General features: G+C 42.4%; 2 protein-coding genes across 2 annotated transcripts in view; one reads left to right on the top strand and one right to left on the bottom strand.

Moving 5' to 3' along the window:
- The first annotated feature begins 1,242 nt into the window (after nucleotides 1–1,242).
- On the top strand, nucleotides 1,243–7,542 carry PPP1R26 (protein phosphatase 1, regulatory subunit 26). The gene has a single exon (XM_009322045.1). It carries the CDS (start codon nucleotides 1,243–1,245, stop codon nucleotides 5,293–5,295), a length of 4,053 nt encoding a protein of 1,350 aa, XP_009320320.1. The 3' UTR covers nucleotides 5,296–7,542.
- Nucleotides 7,543–11,421: 3,879 nt separating this feature from the next.
- The window catches only part of LOC103915341 (chromosome unknown open reading frame, human C9orf116), a 1,345-nt gene continuing 865 nt past the window's right edge, over nucleotides 11,422–11,901 (bottom strand). The window contains exon 2 of the mRNA XM_009322150.1: nucleotides 11,422–11,713. Coding sequence (XP_009320425.1) covers nucleotides 11,490–11,713 — 224 coding nt within the window. The 3' untranslated portion in view covers nucleotides 11,422–11,489. The remainder of the gene's footprint in view (nucleotides 11,714–11,901) is intronic.

The following is an 11,901-nucleotide window of genomic DNA, read 5'->3' as shown; positions in this document are numbered from 1 at the left end:
TGTTGGGGTTGCTGTATGCCTTGTGGCAGCCAGATACTGTTTTGATCCCACGAAATGATGCTGCAGGTGAAATCTTCAGCCCTCGTGGGACCGCGTGAAAGTTGTGAGCTCTTTGGGGTGTTATCTGGCGTTTTCTGGATGGCTTTTTTCCCTTTTCAATGAAATGGGGCTTCATTCTGTTTGGGGCTTCTACTGTAATACAAAGAATAGCTCATAATATTCATCCTGCTTTTGTAAACTCCTAAACGTTTGTGTTTACCAAGAGCTTTTACCCTGCAGTGAAGCCAGAATGATTGATGTCTCAGGGTTATTGCTGCATAGTATGTTTCAGGAAGAAATAAGCTCCCTTTCCTTCTCTTTGAGCTGCTGCCCCAAGTCCCTCAGTTGTGTGTGCTTAATGCCAAGCCAGAATTAGTAAAAGCTGTCTCGGGCTGCTGTGTGAGTTCAGGCATCACACTAAGGCAGTTACTCTGCTCTTTGAATAAGAGTTGGTTTGCGGTCCACCATCTCAGATCATGGGCAAGCTTGCTTCACGTCCACCCATTATATACCATGTGGACATAGCCAACATTGTTTTCATTGTAAAACTGAAAAGCTGAGCTATGCGTGGCAGGAGTTCTTTAAAAAGGGCAATTATGCCAAAGGAAACACAGGGAGCAGAATATTTTGCAGGGTTCTCCACTCCCACCGATTCCACTTTTTTATGAAAGATTCCCTTAGAATTGTTCTTTCTCTCTGGCCACAAAGTTCATCGCAAAAATATTAAGACAATGTTAGTGCAGGAGGAGATCGCACACGCCTGTGCACTGAAGTATCTTCCGAGTGTTTCTTTGTGAGTCTTGACAATACATGGTTATTTAGGAGCGTGCTCAAAAGAGAGTGCGACCTTCAATGGAAAGTGCGGGAAGAGTTTCGGAAGTGAAGATAATTATCTGAATTGGATTACGGTTGTCCCAGAAAATACTGAAAACCACAAATGACGAGTGCTCTGTCTTATCCTTAATGGCAGTAGTGACTGATTTACTTGTTAAAAGTGATGTTGAGAAGTAACTCTTGTGATTATCTGGCACAGTAAGTCCGAGCGTTAATAATTTACAAGTTATGTTACCAGTATTATTACATGGAACTTCTAGAGGGTAGATGCATAATAAAATTTTTTTTTTTCTCTTTCTTTGTTGTAGGATGGAAGAGAGACCAGTCTGAAAAACTGTTCCATTGTGGACTTTGCTGTTGTCTGCTAGAATGTTCCTTATGAATGCTTCTCCTTTGGTAGCTCTTCAGACAAAATGGGAGTCCTTTGGACCGGCAAGGAATTGTAGATATCCCGTTTGCTTCTCTGAATCTGAAGGGGACGTCACTAGAACCTCTGTAAGTGCAAAAGTTCAGATGATCATAAACAACCTGCAAAGTCAAGAGTCTCCCCTGGGTATGAACAATGAGTATGGTTGTATTATGCAGAAGAAACAAAAGGGAGAAAAGGGCACTAGTAACAGAGTCACATCTAGCACCACATTGCTACGGAAGCATCCTCAATATACCAAGTGTGGTTGCCCTGCTGATTCAGATGACACTGAAGTGGAAGAGAATGTGGGGTTTGGGACTCTCTTGCTCGATTCTGATAGCGATGATTCTGTTGACCGAGGTATAGAGGAAGCCATTCAAGAGTACTTGAAAGCAAAAAGCAAAAGTGACCAGTCATTGCAAAGGAATGCAGAGTGTTCTGAGAATATAAGCAGAGACAAAAGGTTTAAGAGAGAATTCTCCCAGAACAAAATGGCTAGTAACCTTCTTCCTATGAAATTTAAAGCTGAGATGCTCTCTGAAGAGTACCTGTCTGACCACCTGGGAATCGGTAAAAGGCTACAGCCTGCTTCCCCTCAGAGCATCAGTAGCGATGACTCTTTTGAACAGAGCATACAAGCTGAAATAGTACAGTTCTTGAATGAGAAGAAGCAGCAAGAAATTAGTAAGTGCGTAATCGGGGAGGGTAAAAAAGATTCCCATGTGAGATCTGTCCTAAAATGCAACAAAGAAACAGCTAACAAAAACTGTGGTGCTATAAAGCAAGGTTGTAATGCGCTCCTCTTGAGACACCATCCCAAGCTACAGAAAACCAGCACGCAGTCCAAGTGTTTGCAGTCTAAAATCCAAGAAGAGCCTAGTGATTTCAGCCAAGTGAATCAAGCATATCTAGAAATGGCCACTGCCAGCCAGCCCTGGTTAGTGGAGCAAAATGAAGAAAGTGGAGCTAATTACTGGGAGACAAGGGGAGCACTTATCAATGACAGCATGCACGCATCTGACTCAAGTAGCGATGACGGCATTGAAGAAGCCATTCAGCTTTATCAGCTGGAGAAAATCAGGAAAGAGGCAGGTCATGCAACAGACTGTGTCCCTTTGCAGAGGGAACAATTTGACACAAAGGGTATGGCGGACATTTCTGCAAGCCTAACGATTAGCTCAACAAAAAGTGCCTCACCAGAAATCCATAAAAGCCCTATAAGCAACAAGAGAAAAGAAATTAATTCAAAGTCAACAGAATTAGAAAGCACCAGCAATGAATTTAACAAGCTGTTTAAACCACTGAAAAAAGCCAGGCATTTTGCACCTCCGGAAAACAAGATTGCTGCTTGTGAGCTCACATTGCAGGCCTCTTGCAGAGCAGACACATCTGCAGAGCTCATGTGCGCGGAAGCTATCCTTGATATTTCCAAAACAATCATGCCATCCCAAATGGGAAGTGACAACAAATCACTCGCTGCAGACTCCTTCTTTTCTCCCCAGCTTCTCTCATCCTCCCGCTGTGAAAGTGACAGCAGCCTTGTGGACAGCGATGATAGTATAGAGCAAGAAATCAGGGCTTTTTTGGCTCTGAAAGCACAGTCAGAAAGCCTTGGAACAAAGCCTCCCAGCCTGTCACACTCCATCCAGATGCCTTTGCCTTCTGATCAAAACAGCCTCACCGGTACCCTTGAGCCTTCTCTTCCCAAAACGCTGAAGCTATCACTGAGTCGTAAAAGGAGACTTAAAAGGGAAGGCGGAATAGCGAAACAAGGTGCGTCAAAAACACCTGAACAGCTGGAGACAGGACTTTTCCAGCCAGGTAACTATTCAAAATTTCCTGTGCTCCAAGAGGGGTGTGCCCTGAGCAGCCCTGCAGAACTCTCTGATGCTCAAAGGCTCAGTAGCAAAGAGACTGGGCAGCAGCAGCTGATGTCTTCCGAATTATCCGGACCTGTTGGCAGATGTGTGGCCTTGGACTCCGTAAACCCTTTTGTGCAGGTTCAGAGTAGCGCAAGAAAGTTTATGAAAAATACCATCCAAACTCAAGAGAGGGATGGTTCGGATGATGAGAGCAGTTCTCTCGATAGTGATGAGGACCTTGATAGTGCTATCAAGGACCTCTTACGGTCTAAAAGGAAATTAAAGAAGAAGTCCAAGGACCAGAAATCTCAGTGCAAGAAGAGAGTCAGATTTAGCGAGACAGAAACTCAGCTGCTGGATGAATTTAGTAGCCTCCAACAAAATGAGTGGAAATGTAAAAGTCCCGTGCTGCTGAAAAGCTGCCTCTCAAAACCTAGAAAGGCTGTGAAAGAGAATGCAATCAGAAATCCTCCGGACAATGCAAATGTCAAACTTGCCAATGAAAAACCAGAAACCATGAAGAACTTAGAGTTTAACTTACAGCTTAAAAAAGGATCTAAACCTAAACCAATTTCAAACCAGAATAACCTGCGGGTAGCTAAAAATAAAAAATGTACTTTCACAGCTGCGTCAGACGCTGATGACAGCAGTTCAGTGGACAGCGATGACAGCATCGAACAAGAAATAAGGAAGTTTTTGGCAGAAAAGGCTAAAGACTCCGCAAGCAATTCAGAGATACAAAAAGATGATGCAACTCTGGACCTATTGAGAGTCACCAAACAAACTGCTAATAAAGGAAAGGCAAAGCAACAGCTGGTTGAAAATGAGATTGACCTCATGCTGGGTCAGAGCAAAAAGACCGAGGTATCTCAGCAGACTGATGAGTTGAAGAACTCTCAGAGAACGGAAGGGAAAAGTGCAATGTTACATGGCAGTGGGAAATCTGCTTCCTCTGCAGAGAATGTTAATCTTCATACTACTGGTCAGTCAAAAGCTAAGCAAGGAGTGGTGGGAGTTAAAGGTGTTGCTGGTGGTGAGTTATCTGGAAACACAACAGCTAAAAGGGATGTCCCTAATACAGAGCCCGTGCAGAAAGTGCTTCCACCTAAAACCAGCAAAAATGAAGGTTGTAAAGTACGAAAAGTAATTAATGCGAAGTCTAGATCTAAAAGAAAGAACACCTTTCACCTAAAAATTTCGAGTAAATTTATTGCAGGTCTAAAATATGCTCGGGACAGGAAGAAATCCATGCTTTTGAACAAAAGGCAGAAAGCAGAGCGTTTGCTCACCCAGAGCAGTGCGTTAGGAGCAGAGGTAGCTTCCCAGGATACAGACGTACTTAACCAGGGAAGAGGAGCCCCCTTGCCAAAAGGTGAATTTAGTGGGGAGTGTACAACAGCAATAAAAGAATCCAGTTCTCCTCAGAAGCTCGCTGTGGAAGTGTCAAGTCCCCATGTAGCAGAAACCTGTGAAAGACTGGAGGCTGCTCCTTTGTATATCAGGGAGGAAGCAGAGGGCTGCAGAAAGGCTGATGCTTCAGGAGACCAGTCGGATTCGCACTCGAGTCTCCCCTTGCAGGAGCGGAGTGTGGCAGCAGTAAAAGTAGATAAGGTTTGCAGAGGAACATCCAACGCTGAGAACACACAGATGTGGACTGAGGAAGGAGGTATCCACAAAGGCAGCTGGGCCGATTCAAATTTAGATCCCCCACGCCCTGAACACAGTATGGCAGTGGTAAAAGCAGATAAAGTTAGCAAAGACACATCTCAGCAGAGTATACACGCGTGCAGTAAGGGAGAGAATAACCAGCAGGACAAGAGGCCAGATCCGAGTTTAGGTTGCCCGCTGCAGGAACTAAATGTGACAGCAGTAGCAGTGGATAAAACTAGTGGAGGAGCATGTACAAATAACAGTATGCAGATGTGCATTAAGAAAGAAAAAGTTGCCTGCCAGGACGGTGACAGGCAGGAAGAAATTCAGGTATCCAGCTCCAATTTGGAAGGAAAAATACCTGTCCTGCAGAATAGGGAAACTGCTTGTGAAGTGGACCCAGGGCAGGAAGTTTTAGACAAAACCTGTGCAAAATTTACTGACCTACCTGCAGGGGACTGCCCAGATTCCCTCTTGAAAAGCAAGGTTTCAAATATGTAAGTACACTTTTTTTTACAGTAACAGTCTTTTTAGAAAATAACTATCATTGTAATTACCTTGATAAAACTTGAGACATGAAAGGAGAGACGGTGGGAGATGCCGATATCTGTATATCATATACACACTAATGTGAAAAATGCTTCTATTTAACAGGGATACGTGAATAAACATACATAGTTTTTGTAGAATTTTGTAAATTATTTAAAGTGCTCTAAGGAAATATTTTTTATAATGATTTTTAGGGCTTGCATTACTACAGGATGCTGTAGTTACTGTAGATAAGAAGATGCTGGCTAATCACGCTTTAAATTATGAGGCCTCTAATCATATATCAAAAGGAAACCTTTTTGCGCGCAGAATGTATTTGGCAATCTGTTAAGAGATCCTAGGAAAACACAGCATTTGATAGCAATGCTATGCTTTTGACATTATCTGACATCTGTTCGTATTCGAGCTGCCTTAGGACAATCCTATGTAGTGGTTTTATTCTGGGGTCTCGGTTCTCCCACCCCGAGGACTGTTGGGCGAGTTCACTAAGCAGAACTCCAGCGAAGCCAGCGCAGCGGTAGGTGTGGAGATCCATCCTTGAAGATACGAGTGCAAATTCAGGTAAATAAAGTGGATCGGTCTGTCTGCACGTCCTGTGTAAAGCAATCTCAGCAGCTGCTGAAAGTACCTTTTGAATACCGGAACCCTCCCGCTAGCAGATGATTCAAAGCACAATCGCAGTTGGAGAAAAGTGAAGGAGCGTGTCTGTTCGGACAACATGGTTTCTGTGGATTTCGCTAGGTTTGCGTACTGTTGGGCCTGCAAGGCTGAAACAATTCCTCGTTCTTCTCAAGTCTAATTTTGACGCCCTGCAGTGACCCAGCAATGGCTTTTGGTTTTCTAAAGGAACTTTCTTGAATTGAGTGCCCTTACTTTCCTTTTTCAAAAGTGGTTTCTAAAATGTTACATTTCTGTGAACTTCTGTTTTCATTTACAATTTTTGTGCAATAGAACAAAGCTAGATTTGCTGTAGGAAGTCCCTAATATAAACGCCAAGGATATTTTCAGCACTGTTCTTTCATACTGGTAGTGCTTTCTCTGCTTCCGTTTCCAGCAACAAGAATAAAGCAATTTTTCACTACTATCTTTTTTTTTTTTTTGTACTAACGTTAAATGGGATTGAAGTAGCGTGTTCATATCACAAAAAATTCCCCCTGCGGTGGTTTCACTGAAAAATCAAAAAACTGTGAATTTAAGCTGTTGGCTGGTTCTCTCCTCTTCATTTGTGTGTAGTGAAGTCCTTTGAGTAGTTTGTTCTTACATCTTGTCCCTGTGAATTGATCCGATGTTCTCTTTAGTCTTCTACAGAACTTCTCTCAGCCAAACTACCACTCAGTATCACTTTTTCTCAGTCACTTCAGCAGTCTTCCTGGAGGCTGGCCTTAATGTTGCAAAACGGAGCAAAAGCAGTCAAGAGTGGATCCAGTATTGCATGGTATCCCCGGTGTGATCGCATTTGCAGAATATTGGCAAACTATGGCGTAGCTTAGAGTAGAACAAGTAACTGTGGCATGTAGAGAAATAAACAACATCCTTTGTGTGTTTATACTGTTGTGCAGTTACGTTTTAAACATGTTCATAGTGGTCACTTGACATTTCTTACCATCCGGCCACCTTTTTATAGTCCTTGGGTTGGTTGGTTGGCTCGTTTAAAAGGTCAGTATGCTAGATCATCTCATTTTTGTGGTAGGATTCCTTGGAAAAGTGTTTTTTACTTAGCTCTCGTGCCTGCAGTCCGTCTACACAGGCATATATTTTTGTCTGCCTTGATTCAGTTGCAGGATATGGGCCTTTTGTTTGGAATAGCTAAATAGGCTGGTATTTTAAAATAGAAGTTTTCGGAGTACCTTGCTTTAAAAGGATTAAACTGTATACTTAATTTTAATAGAGATGATGGAAGCACTATGTACTGTTTGTATAATATAAGCTGAATGTTTCTCCTCAAAGTTTTCAGTAAATCGACATTAAGACTTAAAAGGTGTCTCGTGCCCCTGTCAGTGTGTCTGTGTTCTCAATACTACTCGTGAACTGATTCACTTTCAGTTAAGATGCAATTCCGATTACCTTGTGCTTTAAATAAAACCTAATTTCAAACGGCACTTTTTTTAAATTGATAAACTTGATTTGTATATAGGAAATGGTGTACATTGATAAGTTTATAATGTTTAATAAATGGGGTTCTGACCATGGACCGTGAAACCAGAGTGCTCCTATGAGTTGTGTCGTCGTCTTTAGTGAGTAGTATTTTTGTGTTACCTTTTTTTTTCCTCTCCTGGCTGTAGTCGGAACGTTGTGCCAGTAACGTTTGTGAGTAAAGGATGTCCCCCTCGAAGACGATCACAGCGTTTGTGTTAGCCGAACCTGGGAACAGGATCTCGGTCCATCTGCTGCTCTTGCTTCTTGCCTCCTATTGTCTTCAGCCGCCCGCTGTCTGAGACTGTAGTCCCCTGTGTGACAGTAGCGTGCGATTTCCTTGTGACTGTGAAACAGAATCCAGATCTGTAAAGATGTGTCCGTTTAAGGGAATATTGTTCTTAATAACAAAAAATGAAGAAGGAGAATCTACAAAGTGCATAGGCAAAAAAAGTGGCGGGTATTCTGGGAGGTGAGAGGGGGGTTTTGCAGTTTTAGCAAAACCCTAACAGCAGTTTTCTTTCCTGGCATTTGTGGCCAAGAGGTGGAGTCTTCCCTTGCGCTTGCCCCTCTCCATTAGTAGCACAAGGGTTAGCAAAAGGGGTTCCTTGGTTTTGAGGCAGAGTTCGGCAGGGGACATCCGTCATTCAGTCGGAGAGCACGCGGTGTATCTCTAAACGGCATCCTCTGTAGCACAGCTTCTGCAGCATCCAGGATTAATTAGCACGCGATCCTTTCTGCCCCGCTATCGAAGGCTGGCGGCAGTGCGTCTAGGAGCCCTTGATGGTGTGGAGATGGGATGGACACGCTTTTTAAAAAATGCACAATGATTGTTTTATTATTTTTTTTTCAGTCAGAGCACAAAACTTGCTAATTTGGATGTTATTAAACGACTCGGTATATTTTATTATGGCTGCTGGTCAGTTACAGCATCCTGACTGCAATACCAGAGTTCTCAGATGAATCTGTGCTCGCTCAGGACTTTGAAAATAGGTATATTGTTTTATTTTTATCACGGTGACTATTTTTCTGTGCTTCAGGAAGGGCAATCTTCAAGGATCCTCAGGAAACCACAAGGACTACCTTAATTTTTTAATAAACAGTTCTTTGCTGCTATTTTAGGAACATGTTTTGACATGTAGCTGCTTTTTATACAAGGAAGGAACACACCATCTCTGCTGCTGTTTTCTTTATTAATGTATGTGCTTTTAATTTTTCAAACCTTTAAGAACTGCAATTTGTCTTGGTTTGATAGTGCAGCCTTACAGAATTTTATCTGCAAATGTGAAAATCTTGCTTTCAAAATACAGAGTAGAAAGAGACTGTTTCGGGTAGATTCTCTGCAGTAAAATGTGTCATCTTTAGGATGATATTTTGAATTTGTACAGGTATTTCTTAAAAATTAAGTGTATTGCGTCTCTAACACCTGAAGAAAGAGGTCAGTATTTCTTAAGCCCACTAAAATAGGGAAATGTAGGAAAGTAAACGCAAGGAAAATATGTCTTTGACCTAAGTAAGGTAAACAACCTGACAGGAGGACACAGGACGCTTCAGAGAAATAGAGTATGCAGAAGAGATGAGGAGGAACTGCAAACCTCTGTAGTCTTGAGCAGATCGACGTGTAGAGGCACGTCTCCTGGGGCTGGCTGCAAGCGAAGCTTGCGTGTCGCTCCCTTCTCAGCGGACCCCAGAGGAGGCGAATTGGATAACCTTACCCCAAGGTATCTCAGGATACAGTCTGTATGAGGGTGACATAAGGTACACCGCCTGCAAAACCGTGCAGAGGAACTGGTTTTGGTTCAAGAATAAAACAAAAAGGGAAGAAATTGAGGCAAGGAAGAAAAGAGGTGGGTGTTTTTAGATGAAGTATGAAAACAGGTGGAAAATATGTGACAAAAGCCACTAAATTTATACTTTCAGAGGCAGTCTTATCCCTAAATTATTCCACCGGCAGAATAATCTGTGGATAAAAATACATGTAAAATTGTCACAACTGTGTGTACTAATTCAGCGCTTTATGTTATTTTTCATTTCAGGAGAAGAAAGGGAAGTTATGAGAAGCTCAAGGTATTGTCTAGAGTCTAATAGAAGAATAGCAGGGAATGGCAGAGGGTTGCTTATTTATTTTCATACGTTAAATATTTGAACAGTTAACTTTTCAGACCCGTTTCTGCTTAGTATATTTACTTGTTCCAGCGCGTTGGTGTGTTTTCAGCAAAGGTGAATTTAGCCGGCTGTTCTTCTGTTTGAGATAACCAAAAGCACAGGAGTGAAAACTGGAATTGTTTGGTAGGCGTGATTGAAATCTTGCTGGTGGGTCCAGGAACGTGTAGCTACACTCGGGTTTGAGTGTTTAAAAAAAAAAAAAAAAAAGGCACAAGTACAGGCCTGACACACTGTTCACTTTTGGACTTCAGATTTTTGCTTAGTGATATTAATGGAACAGAATACCTCTACCTTGCTAGTATGTTTAAATATATCATCGTCATGCTTCCTGTGCAGTTTATAAGACTATATAAAAATGACACAAATAGGGAATATTTCTAATGTGAAGAATATCATTTGCAGTGGTCCTTGGACATACGATTACACTCATTTTTATTTTTTTAGCAAACAGCTAGAAAAGTATTATGCTCATTTTTAATATATACTATCAGTATGTTGTACCTCTAAAGTAGGACTGTTTCTCATCCGTGAACAGGCAGACTAGTTTCTCTTCAAGACTAGTTTTTAAGCCAAACGTGCTAAGGTGTTCCTTTTTAGTGCAGTTGCTGTCTAAATGATGCAGTTTCACTGGCTGTGTAACTACAGTTGGTACAATAAAACTCAAGAAAACATTTTCTTTTTGATTAGTTGTCTTTATTTGAATAATTTCTTAAAACATTGTAGTTTTGAGAGGTAAGAAAGATGGACATGCTTTCTACGAGAAATCCAAAGGCTTAATGAATACCCCTGGAAAACATGCAGTTTGGTTATTCATTAAATAGTACAGAAACAGTTTAAAGATCGTAATTTTTAATGATACGTGGTACATGAGCCAAGAGTTTAAAGGATCGTTAGTGACAGAGAAAAGGTTAAGGGAATATATATATTTGTAATGTATATTGTTCTAGGATTACAACCATATGCTGCCTATAAATTAAGTAAAATGGTTCCTATGAGCTATTTAACTGACATTTAATCACATTAAATCTTTATAAATTATTATTCCTAATAGCATTCATTCTGTAAATTAGTTATTTTCATCTAGTACCGAAGTGGCTGTATGTGTTTTTCCCAACAAATTACTGAACTTGGGTTTGATAACACAGATTTAAACCGCTTCGCCCCCAAAGCTAAATTTGTGACCTTAACTAGGTAGGAGTCCTGTTAAAAAAAAAAAAAAAACAACTAAAAATACATACAACACTTTGGGTCGGGGGGGGTGTTTTTAGAAATGTACTGCTACCTTTAACCTGCTAATGTTGTAGCTATTCATCACATTGTAATAGCAAGCCTTACGTTACCAAGCTGAAAGATCCCCCCCGCCCCGTGTTCAGGAGAAAAATTCTCATTAAATCCTGACTTACGTGGTTAACAGCGTGAAGCACGCATGTTAATCTGCTGCTGCTTAGTGCGCCGTACGAATTATTTTCCTGACCGTCTCTGCAGTTTTACTCTCCTCAGGGGTAACAACTGCGACATCCCAAGTCTGCGCTCAGGAGAGGTAACCTGAAGCCGAGGGCTCTGGCAAGGGTGCCTCGTCCCAGCCTGATGGCACAGGGCGCGACCGTAATAGAAACCTGCCTTACTCTGGGTGAAATAGCCTGTCGCCTCGTGCGGCAGCTACAGTGCAATGGTGTAGTGCCTCCTGTCATGCTTTCAGATGAGGCTTAGCAACGTATTTAGGATAAGGTCAGTGCTGTTGTTTGCTTGCTCGTGGTTTTTTTTTTTGTTGTTTTGGGGTTTTTTTTATCTAGGCAGCCAGCAGTAAACTGAAGTGGCTTCACATTGTCGTCGTTACTGCTGCAGATCTAACAGTGCGACGGGCCGCTTGGGTTGTAGCTGGGATGGAAGTTGAGGTGGTCGTAGGCGGTGATGAAGTTGTCTGGGCCGGTGACGTGGCTCTTCTCCAGGGAGGTGTTGAGCCCGTTATCCCTGTACATGCCACACTGGGCCAGAGCATTTGAAAACGCGTGCGAGGTGACGTGGAAGGAGGTCTGCGAGAGCGAGAAAAGGAAGGGGAGGAAGGAGGGGTCTTAAATGCACCATCAATAGCACCTGCAACACGCCGAAGCTTGGATGCAACGATAAGGGCTCTTTATCTTGACGCGCCTCAGGGAGTTTGTTGCCAGGGGATGTTGCAGAGGCCAAAACTTTGAGACGCTGCCTCCGAAACCCCCGCCCGAAGCCCGGGGGGTGCCTCCACCGCCCCGCGCCCCTACC

Source organism: Pygoscelis adeliae, unplaced genomic scaffold (assembly GCF_000699105.1).
Source record: "Pygoscelis adeliae isolate BGI_AS28 unplaced genomic scaffold, ASM69910v1 Scaffold114, whole genome shotgun sequence".
NCBI classification, from domain to species: domain Eukaryota; kingdom Metazoa; phylum Chordata; class Aves; order Sphenisciformes; family Spheniscidae; genus Pygoscelis; species Pygoscelis adeliae.
Note: the sequence above shows the minus strand (reverse complement) of the source record. Positions and strands in the feature narration are given on the sequence as shown.

What these genes read in the sequence shown, in the direction of transcription:
- PPP1R26 (XM_009322045.1), top strand. Translation starts at nt 1,243, where the DNA reads ATGTTCCTTATGAATGCTTCTCCTTTGGTAGCTCTTCAGACAAAATGG.